Source organism: Ochlerotatus camptorhynchus, unplaced genomic scaffold (assembly GCF_037179485.1).
Source record: "Ochlerotatus camptorhynchus isolate MF236.1 unplaced genomic scaffold, CSIRO-AGI_Acam_v1.1 ptg000078l, whole genome shotgun sequence".
Classification (NCBI taxonomy): domain Eukaryota; kingdom Metazoa; phylum Arthropoda; class Insecta; order Diptera; family Culicidae; genus Ochlerotatus; species Ochlerotatus camptorhynchus.
The window spans coordinates 1534770-1554463 of record NW_027040568.1 but is presented as its reverse complement, the minus strand read 5'-3'; the positions used below and the strand labels follow the sequence as shown (position 1 = coordinate 1554463).

The window sequence follows — 19694 nt, the reverse complement described above, 5'->3', positions numbered from 1 at the left end:
TTTGCGTGAAGTGTCGTTTTCGGAATATTGTACCTTTTCTATGCCTGATACGTGGTAAATGATTTATTTCTTACTAAAAGAACAGCCTCTTGAAGATTTTCGACCGTATAACTCTTTTCTTTAGCATTTTTTCAATCGAAGAAACTGATCACTCGGCCAAAACGAAATCGAATTCCAAATCAGCTGCGCATGAAGGATGTAGACAAACCGAAGCGCACCTAACGGCCGTCTTAGGAAACACATAGGTCCAACCATTATCATGCGTAGGTCCAACCATGATCATATTTATCTATTCGAATTTCGTCAATTATTCAAACATTTTAGTGAAACCAATGGATAAATGGCGTACTAACGTGCTGTTTACACGTTAAAGCAGTATTTTACTGCATGAAAATAAAAATAAATGTAAAAAATATTCCTTTTTTGTATGTTTGAAAGTAAGGCATGATGACGAGCAAATGCGTGGAAAGTGAACTGTTTTGAAAACACATTGAAACTCAATTGTTTTGAAGTTTTTTTTTTCTATAAAACACCCATGCAAATTGAAAAAAAAGAGTTTTTTATGAAAGTAAAGCGATCTTTGAAAAAGAAATTTAGCGAAGATTGACTAAACTAGCTATTGAAAAAATAGGTCCAACCATCATCAGTTTTTGGATAGGTCCAACCAGAATCAATTACCCTATGAGATTATGCAAATGTTCGTAGCCCTTAAATATGCATTGTAAATAATTCTAGTAAAAAGTCAGTCAGGGATTTTAAAATAAAAAATGAGACTTGAAAAGAGACATAATAACTGAGACTTGGAAAATGTGCAGGATTTAAAAATATCACCAGACAATCGATATAAAACAAGAAAAATAATCGAAGCTCTGAGTTTTAAAAAAATATCACCCTGAACTAGAACTATAAAGTCGTCAATAAACGTCCAAACGACCCAGAACCTATTTCTGCCGTGATCTCCCGGTGCGATACCACGTCAAAGGTAATTCCAATTGACTGGCGCGTTAAAGGAACTATCTGCTCTTATCAATACCCCAATGCAAACCCCGAAGATCATGATTTATGGAATTGACTCACCCACTATTCCTATCGCCCTCTTGGGACCCTGCACCATGCAGCGTACCCTGTTGCACCCAGGTCGACGTTCCCCTTCCACACTCGCACACGCCGATAGTTGATTCCGACGTCCCTTTTATTGCTTGCTGTTCGGTTTTCTGCAAACACATCATCGCAATTAAGGCGAGTCTCATAAATCATCTGCCCTCTGCCGAACGATCGATGCTTGTTAGCATACAATCATGTGATCCCTTCGTCGATGTTGTTTTTTTTTTTGCGCGTCCACAGGGTTCCCTGGAGAGGTCTGGTTTTATCACATCTCTCTACCTGTTGGAATCCCGCGTGCGTGTGTGACACGCTCCCTATCCGAACGGAATCGGAGTCTGTCCGAAGCTTTTATCGCTTAGGACCAGCAGAAACATAACATACCTGAAATAGTTCTGACGGGACTGCCGATCTTCGACAACCGACGAGATACCAAAAGAAGAGGGGAAGGGGTACTCATAAATCAACGATCGAACCGGGCAGATACCGTCGCTCGTCGTCTACTGACCGATCCACTCTAACAAGCAAGGGGAATTCATTGTTTCTGCAATAATAAATATTGATTTCTATGTGAATATATTTTACATAGATCATCGGACGAACCCTCGTCAAGCGGAAAGCGATTTTACCTGGGAAGGTCATTGCTCGCTAGTGGGCAAGTGCCAATTTTTACCGCCATCCTCTGGAGTATGTTTGCTTTTCCGAAGAACAACTAGTTTGAAGATAAGTGGGATCTTCACAAGGTTAAGTGGTAGTCTCCGTCGTGGTCAAGGAGCTCTCTAACGGAGGATACGAGGGGGAAAGGTTGCAAGGTAAAAACGATCACTATGGCGCCATTCACGCTGAAAAAAATGTGTATTGATTCGGGAAGTTGGTAAAAAATACCTTGCAGTTACCACACGACAAAGAAACCAACGCCCGCTTGGTACAGCCTTGAGTTTGAGCAACAATAAAAACCGGATGGCGTCACTTAGTGTGCAGCAAAGTGCGTGGGTTTTCCTTCACATACTCCCGCAACTTCAAGTTTGCTGCTGCGCTCGGAAACCCGCTCCTGCACCGTCGACAAATTTGCATACGCCAAAGAAATGACATCATCATACATTTTGTCTGACTCATAATTAACACTAATGCTATAAAAAGCACAAGAATGGAACCAGTCCTTCCGCAAGCAGCACCCAACTGTGCAGGTAAATATTGTTCAGTTGCGTTTCCTGTCTTTGACCCTATGCAGACCATTATAGTAGGATATAAACATGATCAAGCCCCTACACGCCTATGACCGGTGATTGTTGGCAATGCCGCTGAAATCAAAATTGAACCGGGCATTCAGAGCATACCTCCTGTACCAAAACGTACCGGGGTTCATCGCTTATTATTTCACAAGTCTCCGTCCGTTTTTGTTGTTTTACTTCGTGGCCTCCCAGGCGAGCAAGCGTCATAAATCGCAGGAAATTAATAACACTTCGCGGCCCCTGAAGATGGTGCAAAAAGGATACCTTTCGTTCGGTTGCTAGAATGAACTCCCCGCTGCCGGCTTGCCATCGTCGTTGTTGGCCTGGGTGAAAAATTAGCTTTTTATCATCGACATTTAGCGCACACCACCAGGATTCGAACTGGCGTGAGGTACGACTGGCGATAAAAATTAAACACCTCGTAAACGCTGGTCAGGTTTCAGTTACATTGAACACCACCATCTGTAGGGTGCAGAATGACACAACCCTGCGAGAGACTCCGGGAAATTTCAAATTTGTCTTTGATTACAACCGGGCAGCTCGTAATTCATAATTATAGAGCCAAACGATGCTATATGGCGGAGTTCACGTTCTCCACCGCGCTAGTGTTTTAGCTGTGGGCCGGATGTTGACCGATAGAACAGGCGGAGACAACGTAATAAATTGAGATGGGAATATTTTTTGCACGATACCAGAAAGTTCTATTCCCCATTGGCTTGTAGGTTCTTCCGCATTCATTCTTTCGGAGGTACCCAGCCAAAAGGTGGCTGCTATGACAAGTTGAGACCACCAACGTGGTGGCGCAAGAGCAAAATTAGCCCGCAGTCGTTTCAGTGCTGTCGTTACCTTTACTTAACAGTTGGTCGTGCGATAGGAGAAATTGCAAACGGGAAATTTATTGGCATTCTGATAGGGAAAAGCTATGTCTTTGGGAAATATTAACTGTCAATAGGTTCTGAAGTTGTCTTCCAAACAAAATCTATTACTGACAATTTGGAATCTAAAAGAGGATGATACTGCGTGGAACTATATCAATTAAATGGATATTTGAGCTATTTGGATTCAGCGCAAAGCTCAATTATTCACAGTATTCAGGGACTAGAGATCTTTTTATGCTAGTGTTTTTTGCCAACTGCGGTAGAGAAGTTTATTCTAACTTTATTTTAGCCTAATTACATCAATTTTTGAGAAGCGTAATATTCGTTTCTGTACATTGCAGAGCAAGATTTTCTATTATTCCAGATCATAAATACCTTATGGTCGAGTAGAGTAAGGTGAGACAAAAGTTTGACCTAAGTTGGAAAATCCAAATATTTTAATACACTGAGCATTTGAAATTTTTGTTTTTCCTTGACTTGTTTTCCTTCGATCTTGTTTTCCGTGCTGAGCACCAATGCTTCCGCACCTGGACCCTACCTATCAACCCATCAACTCATGAACCGGGGACCAACGGCTTTACTTCCCGAAGGAAGGCGTGATCAGATATGCTATGCCTCAAAACATCCCGCACATCAAAAAATTCTGAATTTTACTGGCGATGTCCATCCATGCATGCAAACATTCATACATGTAAACTTTCTTTTCACGTAAACTAGCAGCTTGCAAGAAATGTTGCAAACATTTTCTTTGCATGCACGTAGCCTATAGCTCATACCGTAGTAGGCTGTGTATAAAAGAAAATGATTTACTTAGTTTGACAGTTGCACCATGACGAAGTGGCAGCGTATTCGTGATTTGTCCCACGCGCAAATGTCGCAAAAAGACATTTCAATCGCCGTGGGAGTGTCCCGGTGGACCGTCAAAAGGGTTTTAGACCGAGAAAAGAAAGGACAACTATCCGCGAAGGTGGCCACAGGTCGTCCGAGGTCAGCTCGGGTTTCGAGGGTCATCGTTGCTATCAAAAGGAAGATTCGGGTGAATCCAGTGCGTTCAATAAGGAAAATGGCAAAGGAACACGGGATCAGTGACTTCGAAGATCGTAAAGGAAGATTGCGGGGCGAAGTCGAGGGCACGGAAAAAATAATCCCATGATTACCAACCGCATCCGGGAGCTACGAGTCGAACGATGCAAGAAAATCTTGAACTTCCTTAGGCGAAAATTTTCGGTAATCCTGTTCACCGACGAGAGCATGTTTACCGTCGATCCCGTATCAAATTCCAGAACCAACCGGTATATTAGTTCTCTTCCGGTAAAATACGTGGCCGACGAGCACAAGAACGTGTATCTGAACAAGCATCCTGCTAGCGTTATGGTGTTTGGATTGGTGGCTTCCGATGGCAAAAAAAATGGACCCGGTGTGCATTCCAGAAGGCGACAAGATGGGGCTCCGTGTCACACTTCGAACCGCACTCAGAAGTGGTTGCAGGAACATCTTGCGTTCTGGGCGAAGGATATGTGGCCGCCATCCAGCCCCGATCTTAATCCGCTGGATTACTCAATATGGCGCGTCATGAAGGCCAAGGCCTGTTCTAAACGCCACCCGAGTACAGCAAGCCTCAGACAAACATTGACCCGTACCTGGAGAGAAATGGATCCTGACTGCATTATTAGAACCTGCCGTGCATTCCGGAAGCGTGTGCGTCATTGCAGCCAGTGGAAACTCGATCGATGATTAACATAGTTTAAGACTCTGAGAAACATCCCGCCTTTAAATAAATTTAAAAAAAAACTCGAAAACGAAATTTTTGAGCATTTTTTAAATTTTGACATTGCTTAATGGTGCAAAAATTATCACACATACGGTATATATAACAACATTGTTTACAAGTTTCTCGGTTGCGTGAAATGAAATACAAGTTTACGTGAATGAATGTTCACATCACTATTAAAATTCAGAAATTTTATCTGTGTAGAAGTCTGAGAGGTAATATCAAAAATTTGTTAATTTTTTCGCTATTTGGCTTGGAACTCAGTTGCACAAATTTGTATGTGATACAACTCCTAGACCATTTACCGTCCCGATGAGTCTCATTGTCACCCACACTGGTCACCATAGCCGGTCAAACTCCAGACGAATCAAGAACCACACTACCGTTCATACTGGCGACATCGCTCTGATGAGACAACAATACCCTACCCCTAAGCTCCTCCCCTTTTCCTATCGTACGACAAAATACTCCTATAACCTCGGGTAAGCCACGAGTATTTGGCCCAATTCTACTAGACATAGAATTAAGGTTCAATTAACTTTGATGCATTTTCGAAAAAATCAAATGCAGTTTTTTTTTCGACACTTAATTTCAGATTGCAAACGCTAGCGTCATTTTGTGTAAAATAACCAAAATATAGAATGACGCGAGCTTTTTGCAATCTGAAATGATGTGTCGAAAAATACTGCATTTGAATTTTTCGAAAATGCATCAAAGTAAATTAAACCTTAAGTGAATTTTGTTACAAACAAAGAACAATGAATTATCGGATCCGTAAAGCTTACGCGATTGAGCCTTACAAATAAACGAGCTAGATAAAAAAAAGTCCTAGACCATTGTTGGAAAGTATTGCCACCTCTTGGCTGAAAGCCTCTAAAATAATAAAAAAGGATTGCCACCTTCGTCCTTTACCGTATTGATTGAGATGTAGGATCTATCTCGGCCTCTTTAGATGGAAATAGCACTATCTCCAACAACCGAAAACTGTCCTGGCCACGTTGTTGCAACTGATGGATGGGAGAAGTATTGTTAATAAGCCACACCCACTGCAGAGAACTCTACGACCTCTCATAAGTACCACAGGAGTTTGGAGGTTTGTTAGTGGGGAGAGTAAATAAATTGATTCATTTTTAATACGCTCAGTTCAGGTTGTTTTTTTTTGTATAAAAAAGGTTACGATCAAATAATTTTCATCTTACTATTAAATAAAAATGTTAACCACTTTCCCCATTGTAAAAACTGTAAGAAATGTTGCTACCCCTCTTCCTACCCTCTATTCCCAATCGAGTCGAAAATATGGTGAAATATTACTTGCTAAAAAGGACAAAATTATTTATCATCAATACAGTACGTGAACCAAGTCTTCGACAAGATGACAGATAATCTAAGTTTCACGTACCCACTTACAAATAGTAGATGTCGCCACACAACGTAAACAAAGGGATTGTCCTTCACCACTGCAATGGTATTTCTCTATGGGAAACCGAATTTTTGTTTCACCTTGTGTGGATGACAACCAATAGGCAAGAATTCTATATGAAAAGAGCGTATTTATGATTATCGTGGTAAAACGAAATAAATCCAAACGAATTGAAACCGGTTCATTTTCTTATATATCAAATGGCAATCAAAATACTTTGCTGTCTTCTATTTTATTTTGCTCTTGAATATAATCAGGCTTCAGATTATTTTTTTTTTTCATGCGATGAAGGCTTGCCATAAGCCGTATGAAAAAAAAAGAGTTTACATTCTTGTGTTTCTATGTTCTTGTGTTCTTGTGTGTTCTTCTGATATGCAAGATTTCTGAAACTGAACTGAAAATACTCATTAATCACAAAAAAAATCAACGTTGGGAAATTCTCCGCACGGCTTGATAACACCATCCTACACGAAACGAAAATTAATTAATTTATTCATGTGTTTCAGTTATACATTTTTGCCAAAACATCAGCCTTATACATTCCATAAGGCAAACCACATAGGTACTATAAGAATGCATTAACGGTATATGTGACAAATTATAAATTTCATTTGACACATGATATTCATTAACTTTTTGCAAGGCGTCTAGTTATTAGTTGACTTGAACTTTTTATGAATAATCAACAATATATATTTGCCAAAAGGTATAAGGGGATTTTTATCGGTGTATAAGCATCTGCAGCATTCATAAACATGTTTTTTTGTAACTCCGGAGTGATTTGAGATTTGGGCGTAATTGCATTTGTAAACAAACACGTCAATCAGCGATTTCTCGTTAATAAAAGCTCAATCACGAAAACTAATAACGCTATGAGATAGAGGAATGAGTCTTTGTTAACAAAAGCAATTACGCCCAGATCTCAAATCACTCCGGAACTATCAGGACATATTTTGGAGCAAGATGCAGTGAAAAATCATCGTAATATATTGATAAAATTGTGCATCGATTTTTATTTTAAACTCCGGCTTGAGGAATATGCCAAAAACTTAGAATTCTATGCGCAAAAAATTACAAAATTGATATTATTTTGCGGTGAGTAGCTGGGTGTAGACGAACATTTTGAAAATCTGATTAAATTTGGAGAAATAAATAATGGTATATTATCTAAATGATTTAAAGAAATAAAAGAAACAGATGCGTCCATAAGTTTGTATGTTCTATTATTTAGTTACACAGTTATGGGCATAGTGACAATGACTACTCAAATACCATGAAGAACATTGTTTAGTGATCATATAAATGAAGTTATTGTTAATCAGAATTTTCTAAAATATCAAGTAAAATTGAGTTCTGTCGATTGATCGTATATTACAATTTAGCTTGAATGCATTTAAAGCCTTCGACAGACATACAAAGTACGTCGTTGTAGCATAGAGGTAACTCTAAGACTAGAAGTTCCCTAAGAAAAGTGCTCAACTTTTTGGCTCAGCTTTGGTACTCTCTTCGGTCCCTAGCTAATCGATGCACCCCTCAAAACATAAGAAAATCCACGAACCCCTCATTTAATCTGTTAAAATTTTAAAAGCGAATCAAAACAAACACAGTGCAGTACTAGAATGTTTACTAGAATGGGGTACGTTAATCGATGTACTAGGGACCAATAGGCTATTCAAGTAGTGAGACAATTTAAAGTCGTTAGTTTCCACCGGTTGGTTGTACTCTTTTAAGCTTGCACCTCAAATTATACATTTTGCAGTACTAGCTGCGTATAATTAATACGCTCTTACTCGCTGCAAAACCATTCTTCTTTGTTCATCATAGACGATAATAGCAATAGCATCGTAAACACCGAAAGTATCCTTGATCAATTCTCATTTGTTCCAATAAATTCGATGACAATCATATAATTTCGTTTCACAAATTATATGTTTAAGCTTTTGGTTCTGTACTGCTCAAATACATATGCTACACCAAATATAAAAAAAAAAGTTTCATAAACCCATTATGTATTGTGCATACTACTGAGAATCAAAACGAAATTTCTTGCTGGCATCACTCGAGTTCCTATGTCGCTAATGTTAAGTTTTACGTCGGACGGCGCGTGTCCGGTATGGTTGGCACGCGACAATAAGATGAATTTTAAACAGTAATTTTTTGCTGGATTTATAATAGTTTAGTTTAGTTTTATTTATTAACGAGACTTTCAGTAGTGTATATAATTTGTGGATGACCCCTTAAGGCAGATGCAGGCACGTTTGTAACATCATACTTAATAGCCGCATCTTCACTGGCTAGTGGGGACACAAAATGTAATTATTGTAGCTCTAGATCACCAATCTTACAAAACCTTGACATCGCTCAAATATCACAATATGTGTATAATTCTAGACTTCAAATGTATTAGTATTGAATTTAAATGAAGAAAGTCGATCGCAAGCGAATGCGATTTATCGTAGGTGTAAAATACGAAAGGTAGTTTTTTTTTTTTGCTTGCCGTTTAGTCGCGAACCGGCCACCCGCAGTCGAACTGTTTCAAGATTATCGTGTAGGCGATCGAGTGTTTGTCATCGTTTAAGCTGTGGCACTGAAGTGAATTTCACCACATTTTGAAACATTGATCCAAGATTTTTTGAACTGCTTTCTATTTCAACCAAAGAGATTTCAATGCAATCAAAAGTAACGAACCTTTACCATTCGTATGAACCAATACGAGATCCAGGAACAAGCCCTATGCCAACAACATGCATCAGATTAATTAATTCCTGTCCCAGTAGAAGCCACACCAATAACTCTACTTCTCCCATTCACAACCAGGACAGGGTTCGCTACACCGCATAAATGTCACGCCAGCACCGCCGTCGTTCTCCGGCTAACTTTTTATTTATTCCACCAAAGGTTATCACTGTCAGCGTCTGGTCTGCCAACCAGCATGCGTAGGTCGTCGTCATCCAACACCCACAACAGCAATCGCCTAGAACTCCGAGAACAGCTCACCCAGGATAAGATAGCCGTTTTCGTCCGTTTCGGTCCGTACTCAATCAAAGAGCAAACAAGTTAACACTCCTTCGCGTACCGTCCGTCCGGCCATCCGTTCTACCTACGAGGAACGCTCTGAACCCTAGCCTCTGAAAGACCTTGTAACTGTCACTCGCGGGTGCGCTTATGTATGTAGGTACCTACAGACCTATGACGGTACGGTTGGGATTAAATGTAACAATCACCACAGAGGCGGTGGCGGTGGCGGCGGTTGTCGCTGAACTTGGCGTTTGAACCCACACACGCATTCGTCGTCGATCGTCATCGCGCGCCCGCAAATCTCTTTCGCTCGCTCTTTCTCTCTTACTGGAACGGGCACCCCTTCTGTTACAGACTGCCTACAAGTTCCGCGCCGACTCCAAAAGCTAATTTGCTTGTCCCGGTGTTAATGGATCGAGCGTCTCGGCGGAGCAACTCTCCGTAAGCTACTTTTTTAAACTCTTTTGAGCCTCAGCGAAACTCTCTTACGCTCTCTCCATCTCTCATGCTGCAAGTCGCCCGCCGCACTCGCGGCCTACTAAGAAAAAAATCTTGCCTTGTTGACTCTTGGTTGCTGCGCTTCACGATCGCTCTTCTTGAAGGCAGAGGAGAAGGCGGAGGTTTCCAAGTTTTTTTTTATAGCACTGCAACCTCGATCGTTCGCTTCTCGCTCTTTGCTCTTCAGTTTCTTCGCGGCACCTCAACGAGATAGGCGTACCTGTGAGGAGCGCTTTCGCGGTTCGATCGTCGAATATTTTTTCCTCCTTCTGTGTGCCTTTCTTCCAAGAGTTCGACCTAGACCAGAGCGTTCGAGTGATGATCGTCGCGCGGGACTTTTATGTCTTTTTGTCTGTAACTTTTAAGTGTTGAGTTTTTCCTCACAACTCTGGAAGGAAAACCATACGACCAGAAGTCAGAAAATAAGCAAAAATAAAAAAAAGTGCTCTAAAAGCTCTCTAGATGTGTTTTACTCGCTAAATTGGGAACCTACAGCGGGTGTCTAGTTTGTGCTGCCGTTTTGTGCGACAACCGCGCTGCTGTTGACGCTGGTGACTTCAACGTCTGTCTCGGTTCAACTGTGTGTGTTTGTGTTGAAAGTTTATTGAAATATGGAAGGCTGGATGCAGGCCCCTTCCCAGATGGTGCTACTTTGAAGTTTTTTGTTCAGTGCGAAAATGTTTATGAAATGTCAAACCGTCAGAAGTGTATCGAAAAGTGACAAAACGTGTACCTAGCCGAGGTCGATTGAGCGATTGTATTGGGACATCGCGCTGCAGATGGCCGTTGATCAATGGAGTGAAGCAGTGGGACGAAACAGAAGAAAATTCGGTAATTTTTAATTGCAAGTAGTTTTAAGTCATTTTGTTGGTATTTTTTCATTGCTGCTGCAATCGACGAAACAGAAAGAGAACGGTGCCAATGGAAACATATATTTACAAGAAATTACGCAATATGGCAACATTCGGGGTGTGACCGGGGTGCGAAAGTGCAATCAAGAGGTAGTGCTAATTGAAGAGGAATATTTTCGAAGCTGTGACATTCTCGCGAGAAAAAAAAATGTCTGAAGAACCAATATCGATTTCGGAAACATGTGAAATAACTGCTGGTCGAGAATGACATAAAAATCAGAGCAAAATCGATTGGAACAGAAAAGATCCGATCGGTCGATTCGTATGACATCATTTTGTGTGTTTTGGTGACAAAATTATGCAAATGGCATGTGTGAATTTCGATGGATCGAAGAGACGAGAAAACTTTCAATCATGTGACTGAGAAATGCTACCTGCTGACTGTTTCTGACTAAGTGTATTTCCCAGAAAAGTGCCCATGGCGGATTGTTTCGTTTCTAGCAGTGGAAAAACCTATCAGAACGATAAGATTGTTGCTGCTGCTGCTGCTGCTACTGCTGCGAGGTTCAAATCTGTTGGTTCCAGTGATGAACCCACCATGACATTGAGAAGCCAAAGTTATCCTCTAAAACTGAATCCGGTTGGGTAATTCAACCTTCAATTTCTCTGCGAAACGCTTAAAATTCGTCAGACGTGCTATTTGGAAGTTGGTGAACGTCGTCGTGGGACGTTCCAATTGAATCACCTCTGATTGGAACGGGTTTCCAACTTTATGGCTGCGCAGTGCTGCAGCTGGTGGGCAGTCGCAGTGGCATTATAAAGCGTTCGTGTTTTTTTTTTCGCTCTTGCTTCGCTACTTGATTTTTATACTGCACCTACTGGGTATTTATATGCATCTTGTTAACACGATTGGAGGTTTTTGCTATTCGCAGATTGATGCAGCGTTCGGATTGATTTTAATAATTGATTTACCGAAATTATAGATTCTACTATCGGAGTTGAAATGCTGATGCAGGGTTCATCGCTTGCAGAGGCGTTGGAATCTTTCCATGGTTGATTATTGAATCCAATGAATTATGACAGTTTTAAGCCAAGCTTTCTGTGTTCCAGTCCAGGATTTCAGATTTTAGCGACAACTAAAAAAATACCATATTTGAGGTTAATTTGAGGCAAGGATACTTCGACTCATTTCGCTAAAAAAGTGATATTTGGAAGGATGAAATCATTATATGTTATAATGACATTTCAACCTTGTAAATTACAACAATAGGTTTTAAAATATGGGTTTGACATTTTATAGCAAAATGAGTCGAATCAACCTTGTTTATGGATACTGCAATTCCCAGATTTACACAATCCCTAAATTTATCAGATCGATTTATTAGAATAATCCAAATAATAGCAGTTAGTTCAACTTATGAGATTCAATTAGAAACACAGGATTGTAAATTTATAACATACATATACATATTTCAGAAAGGCTTGGCTTTGTTCATATTCCGAATGTTATGCAAACTTCCTACGTAGAAAAATTGATGTTATGGTATGACGGTTTTGACGTTAACCCTCATTTATCCAGTTTCTCTGAATAAATTCACACAGATGCACGCTTGGCAACTCAAAAGTGAGTAATTAGTGGATAGCGAAAAATCGTTCAAACATTCCTTTTATTTTCATTTGTTAAATAATACAATATTTTAATTTCCATAATCTTCATAGAAAAAGTCCACCGAAAATTATTCAGAACATCGGATACTGAAACAGCATGGACAATATTTTAGGAACTTTAACTCTGTGATTAAATATAAACATTCATAATGCAAGTTATACCAACATAACTAGAAGTTTCGTAGTCGTTAATAATATCTGAATATAAAAAACGCTTCTATTATTCTATTTAAAAGTATATCATGATTTAGCCACACACGAAGAAATAACTAATTTTACACGTGACGGAATCCATCTTGGACACAAAAGATGAGACGTAAACAAACATGTCATGTAATATTAAGTGCTCCGAGACTGAAAAGCTCGTTGCTCGACGAAAAGTACGTTTGATTGAGCTATATTTCGCGTCTGTTATGACTCAACTTTATGTCAAAATTGACGCTCGTTATTTTCACTCTTAGAGCACCTATATTTACATGAATTTTTCTAAGTGTGCATTCTTTGAACGCACGGATCCAAAATCGAACACCTATTAAAATAGATCCACCTGATGGAATATTACCGATATCTTAAGGGCAGGGTGCCTTCCATTCATTTTGCCTAAAAAAATGTTTTATTAAATTATAGAATAATAAGATATTATAATGATATTTTGTATGTGTAAGTAACAAGAAAAGATTGTAATGTTTGTGTTTGACGCATAAAACCTGCAAATTTAGCTTTGGCAGAGTCACGATGAACGATTTTCTAATCGCCGCTTCGCGAAGAGTGAAGAGCGAAGAGTGGGTGAGATAAATGACAATATCGCTTATTGCGGCACTCGTGTAGCAAAATTGGCAGGTATTATGTGTCAAACACAAACTTCACAGTATTTTCTTGTTGCTTACACAAACAAAATACTACTTTAATATCTTATTATTCCATAATTTAATAAAACATTTTTTTATCTAAAATGAATGGAAGGCACCCTGCTTAAGGGTATTGATATCGTTCCCGAACGAATCTCTAAAATATGACTCATTTTCAAATCCCCGGTTTTACCGGTACAAATCTAAAAATGTCTCTGTTTTTAGTATGCAGTTCAACGAAAGTGTTAAATAATTTCATTGCATAAATCGTGGCCAGATGAAAATTTTCGAAGTTATATGTGCATATATCTTCAGGCCATTGTACCAAATTAAGGGCGGCAAAGCACTTTCCTCCCTCCCCTCCTCCAATATTTTTTTTTTTGCGTTTCCATATAAACTACAGTCAACTCTCCACAACTTGATATTCTATAACGTTAAGGATGCAACGGTTCCTTCATTTATCCATGGAGAATACGATGCCATAAGTCGATGTATCCATAAGACGATGCCTTCTTTGGTCGATGTTCTGTGTAGTGTTATTTTGATTCATTAACTCGATATGTCAAAGGTAGAGCATCTGTATTCTGTGATGTTGATGTGATGGTTAAAATCAAAAGGAACTTTATAAACATGATAACTGGGGATCTTATTGAGTATCCAGGACCCATCATCTACATCAGATCCTGTTCCTGATGTCCTCGGGAAAATGGTCCGCAAATTTAATTGATACCAAAACCTATCATGAGTCAAATTAAACCAGTTATTGAGTGCTCCTAGTGATAGTGCCACGTCCAGAAATGTTCCAGATGCTCCTTAAATGATCAAAAATAGACTTGAAACAACACCCATGAACTATAAATGATTCAAGCATTGGTGATTATATTGAACATGCACAAATTGAACTTTTACAGTCAACCTTGGGGCAAATGACGAAATACTTCATGGACCAAATCCTTTCTTGTAACAGATTAAATTTCAAGAATTAACAATCCTATTGCATGTTTTTGTTCATATTATGCTTCATATAATGAATGAAAACTTCCGCAAATGGATTCTTGGATCATTTTTCGAATTCATATGGGTAATAATTTGGGATTATTCTTAAAAGTATGGACGAACAAACAATAATTTATTCTATAAGTCCATGGTTTCATAACTCGATGGTCCCTTCAATATCGAGTAATGGAGAGTGAACTGTACATGAAAAAAAAAATGTTTTGCCCCCCAATGTGCGAAGTACCTTGGCGCTTTTGGCACCAACTTTTAAAAGCTAATTTATGTCCATATTTATAATCAAACCGATTGAAAAATGCAGATTATCACTGACTGATTATACGCACGGATAAAAAGAGGGGTTACGCGATACCACTGCTACAGGAAGCATTTTTTTAAGCTGAAAGTACACACAGTAGTACAGGTTCTTCCAATATTCTCAGGAACTTTCTTCAAATCTCCGGGAAGCTAGTTCAAAATTTCTTAGAAAATTTCATATGACCTCTCTAAAGCTTTCGCTAATTTTTCTCAGAAATTGCTCCTGCCAACATCCTCGGGAAGTTTTTCCAGATTTTCCAACAAGTTTATTCTGACTCCCACCGGAATATTCTAACGAAATTTTCATAAAACTTCTTCCAAATTCCCCCAAAAGTGATTCTGGTTTCCCCGGCAAAATCCTCTGGAAAATTTTTCAGACTTCCACCGAAAGTTTCTTCTCGCTTCTATCAAAATATTCATCCGACTTTGCTCCGTACTCCTTTTGGCTTTCTCTGGAAGTTTCTTCCGATTTTTCCGGGATGCTTCTATCAACTACCTCTCTTAAATTATTTATTCTACACAGAATTATTATTTCTACATAGAATGAATTCCCGAATAAGTTTCACTAAACATCAAGCATGTCTTCTGCAGAAAATAGCTGTTCCCTGGTTAATTGAACGTTTTCCCGGGAATCGGGAAACGTGATTTTTGGTTTATTTCCCGATAATGGTTTTCCGGGATATCACAGATAGGAAGCACTAGTCTAAACTAAATCGTATACTCATCCCACAATCAAGGGTCAGCAGAATCAGTAACCCCTAAGTGATTTTAAAATATATGCAAACAGCAAATGTTATTTTCGAGATGCTTGGAAAAAAATCGTTTTATTTTAACTTAAGACCTCATGTTTCAATGCCCAGAATTAACTAAGAAATAGCAAGATTTTTTTAATGTCACTAGACCAAACAACTACCGGACTAAAAAGACTGTTAACAGAGAAATTGTTTTAGAAATCTTGAATTTGATTACAGTCTTGGAGACCTTCAAGCAAGAAAATATGAAATCCGTAGTCTACGCTAATAGAAACCTAAAAATTTTGGGATTCAAGCAAATTTCCTGTAAGGCTTTGTCATTTGTTTATGGGCATTTTTTTAAGGTTTGTGATTTAAGAAAATCTTCGTGATTCTAGATTATAAAAAGAAAAGATATGGAAATATTTTCATCAATTTGGGACTGAGAAAAAATCTCAAAATGTGAGATTTTGTAAAACATCCACGATCCCAGGTTTTGCCAAGGGAAAAATTAAAGGCTTTGAATCTTTCAGGGTTCTAAATCTTTTAAGAATAAAGTTCTGCCGAAAATACGTGTGGAATTTTGGGCAATTTTTTAAAGGAATTAAAGTGTTATTTCCAAAGAAACGCCGAGGAGGTTGTCTAAAAAATATATAATATGTAATATAAGAAATACTGATGAAGGTTCAGTGAAAAAAAGTTCAAAGGAATTCCGAAAAAAATATCAAAGAAATCGAATTCTGGGGACAATTTAAAAAAGAAAGGAGAATTTAACAGAAATTCGTAAGGAAAGTAATGAGAAAATTCAAAACAAAATTCGAAATAATTTCTAAGGAGAATTCCGAAGGATTTCTGATGAGATTGAGTAACATTTCAAATAAATTTAAATGTCATAAAAGTTGCAAAGGAGTTTTAAGATGCATTTTTTAGGATTTTTAAAACATAGCTCCAAGGTAATTACGAGTAGAGTTCCAAGGGAATTTTCTGTAAGGAAATTACCGGGATAATTATTAATATGCAGTATTGATATTTATGACATGTCATGTGAAAGAACAACTGTTATTCTACGCAATGTTGAAGAATAGAACAATGTTTTATGAAAACTGGTTAACATTGATGCCATATTTGGCGAAAAGATATATGAATTTCGTGAGACAAGAACAATGCATCATCATTCTTTATAAATTTTGTAAACAGTTTATAACACGTAACAGCTTCCTAGATTGAACACAGCAATAGAGTCACAGGTAGTAAATCTATGATTCGATAAAAAAAAATCAATTTTTGATTTGAAATTGGTTAATATTAAACCGTTTGGAAAAGTAACACAAACACAGTAAAAAATCTGAATTTTAACTATCGCGTAAAATCTCCCTTTGTTTAATTTTGAGCTATACTTGGCATAAACAACGAAATCGTTTATACTACGTTCAGACTACAGAGTCATAACATGTTATAGCGCTATCTTGATGGTGGTTTCTGTGTTGCAATTATTTGACAACCGTTATAACATGTTATAACTCTCCAGTCTGGACAGCGCTGTACAAGCTTGCATACAATATTGCTAATTTATGCAATATTGCGCTTAAATTTACACGAAATATCGCATAAATTTATGCCAAATCTAGCGTTAATTTTATGTGCGCTATATCTCGCAAAAAATTACATGAATTATTTGAACGGTGTAGGGGAAATGGCTTAAATGTTGGCCTATGGATCTAAGATTGGGCCTATCGCTAAAAATTTGCTTCTCATCAATTTTATCTAGATGAACGCGTCGTTGGGACAATACTAATGGATATTTTTGGTCGCTATTGAAAATTTAGTCAATTGCTGAATTCATGTATGGGCCCAAATTAGGGGCATTTAGGCCGACATTACATCCATTTCCCCTATTTTGATAAATTTGAAACCTGCATGGCTCAAAAAGTAAAGATTTTTTTGGTTTATAATAAGTTAGTGAAGAAAAGATAAACTAGACTAAACTAAAATAATAAACCAAAAATGCTTTACCGTCAAAAATGCCATTTTCTAGCAAATTTCAAGATCGAAAATGATCAAATTTCATCAACAACAATTGCCCAGAACAAACAATAATGCAATGTTTTATGCAAATCAAAGATGGTCGCGTGTGTTTGATTTATTGTTTGACGTGGAACTGCTCAAATGGTAAAGATTTTATAATTTTATATATATTATATATTATAATTTTATAATAATGTCACATGCTTCGGTTGGTAGTAAATGGCCAAACTCGTCAGTGATATACTAATTCAAAAACAGAGCATTACCTTAGATTTTAATTCAAAGGACAACAATATATTTTTGAACCCTAGATATTAAAAAATCAGGTCTATTGTACAGTGTTTTAAACATGGAAGATTTATCCTGAATTTGAATATTCATCACAAATTAGGAAAATAAATCAATAGTAATTAAAATAAGCAACACGGCTTCAACTATTAAAAAAAAACACAGGTATATCTGCTTTGGCAAATATTTGCCAGATGCCTGAAATAAACTTTATTTGTGTCAAAACCATGAAACCTTGAACGTTGAAATTTAAAATTTCCTCTGAATCCATAATATCGAAATATCGAATTCCCACATGAACTTCAACGTCGCAAGAATTCAATAATTTGCCTCAGTCTTAAATCTTGAAAAAACAACATGACAATCAATCCTCTCCCATCCACTGGAATTCCATAGAAATATACTTCAGAAAACCCTTGTATCATTCTTTATTCCCAAGAAATTCATCAAAATTGTATTTCCTTTGTTTCTCTGAATTATCTAAAAATAATTCCAGAAATATTTTCTAATTTCACTACAAAAATCAGAATTCCAACCGAGTTATGAGAAGAGTTTGAAAAGAATGCATGAGGAAATTTTTAATAACATTATGCAGAAAATCCCTACGTACTTCTGGAGATAATTTTACATAAAATGAGAGGATTTGTTCAGATAAATTCGAAGAACATTCCCTGATCCTCTAAATTTCCTCGAAATGTTACCTAGAAACCCATAGGGATTCTTTTCATAATAGCATAATAAATACTACCATGAATTTCTTTAAATTCTGCTCGTTATTCGATTGGGATTATCATCAATTAATATCTGAACTCTTCAGAAGCTCCTCAAAACATTCCTTCGAATTCCCTCGAAGGTCGTTTAAATAATAATAGGGTAGAGAGCTACTTCGGCCTAATCGCCCATTTTGGACCTATGTAGCAGAAAGTTCAAATAAATCCATGATTTCAGAGTTAACAAGTCAATTATGCGTTTGGTACAATAATTTACTTTACAATAAATACTTTGGTACAATACGAAGTCAATGAGAACACGTGATATGAACGTTTGCACTCATTATTCCCAAAAACAAAAGAAGCGCTGCGGCCGAATCAATTTTTATCTTCATCCGATAGGCCGAAGTGAATTCATTGGCGTTTCAATGGCGTTTCAATTCGTTAGGCCGAGTTTAGAATCCGTATGCCGAGTTTGGCGTCAAGAAGCAATGTTAGACTTTTGGCAATATCTCAACGATTAGTTTCTCTTTATCAAAATTAGTTTCTCTTTATCGGTACGTACGGAAAGATAAATAAATTTGAAAGCCGTCAGTAATAACAACATTCCGTTTGGTGCTAAACTGCGCTAGATTAAGAAAACTAAGTGCGGGTTGTGCTTAATAGGCTGGAAATGGGGTAATTTTTTTTTTCCTTTGGTTTATTTTTTCCGTCGATCTTCTTTTCCGTGCTGAGCACCAATGCTATCGACGTGCCAGGAAGGCAGCTCCCACACCTGGACCCTACCTATCGACCCATCAACTCATGAACCGGGGACCAACGGCTTTACTTCCCATCCGAAGGAAGGCCTGGGATTGAACCCAGGCCTGCTGGGATGAGAGGTAATCACGCTTACCACTACACCACCGGCGCCGTTGGAAATGGGGTAGTTAACCCTAAATCTCGGAATTTTTTTTGAGACTCTCCTTCTTTTAAAATTCAGAAATCCCAATAGAAAGCCCTCAGAATTAATCATTGGAGTCTACCAGAAATTCTCTCTGACAACCCCTGTTTCATCCAGATTCCCTTGAATTTCATCATCATAAGATTTTCTTGAAAACCGTCTCGAAATTGCCTTTAATTCTTCCTCAGAATTCCTTTGAAGCGTACACCTGAATGGAAATTTTTTATCAAACACATTGAATAGATGGATTTCAAACAGATTGGTTTATTGTTTGAAAATAAAATATGATTGTTTAATAAAAAGGCATTTTTCTCAAAGAGCTTTATTTATTATTATGTATTATTATAGCCACTTTATCACTCTTGGGTCATTCGTGACTTGTCTGGGGGGTCAAAGAGCTC

The 19694-nt window shown here is 37.9% G+C and overlaps 1 protein-coding gene across 21 annotated transcripts in view; it reads left to right on the top strand.

The window, feature by feature from the left end:
• The window catches only part of dpy (dumpy), a 595824-nt gene that overhangs the window by 297401 nt on the left and 278729 nt on the right, over positions 1-19694 (top strand). For 20 of the 21 annotated variants that reach the window (XM_065217662.1, XM_065217653.1, XM_065217660.1 and 17 more), the window contains exon 1: positions 10412-10749. The exons of the other annotated variant lie outside the window; for it this stretch is intronic. In XM_065217662.1, the coding sequence (XP_065073734.1) occupies positions 10698-10749 (52 nt within the window). In that variant the 5' untranslated portion in view covers positions 10412-10697. Of the gene's footprint in view, positions 1-10411; positions 10750-19694 lie in introns of those variants that run through there. 21 annotated transcript variants of the gene reach the window in all.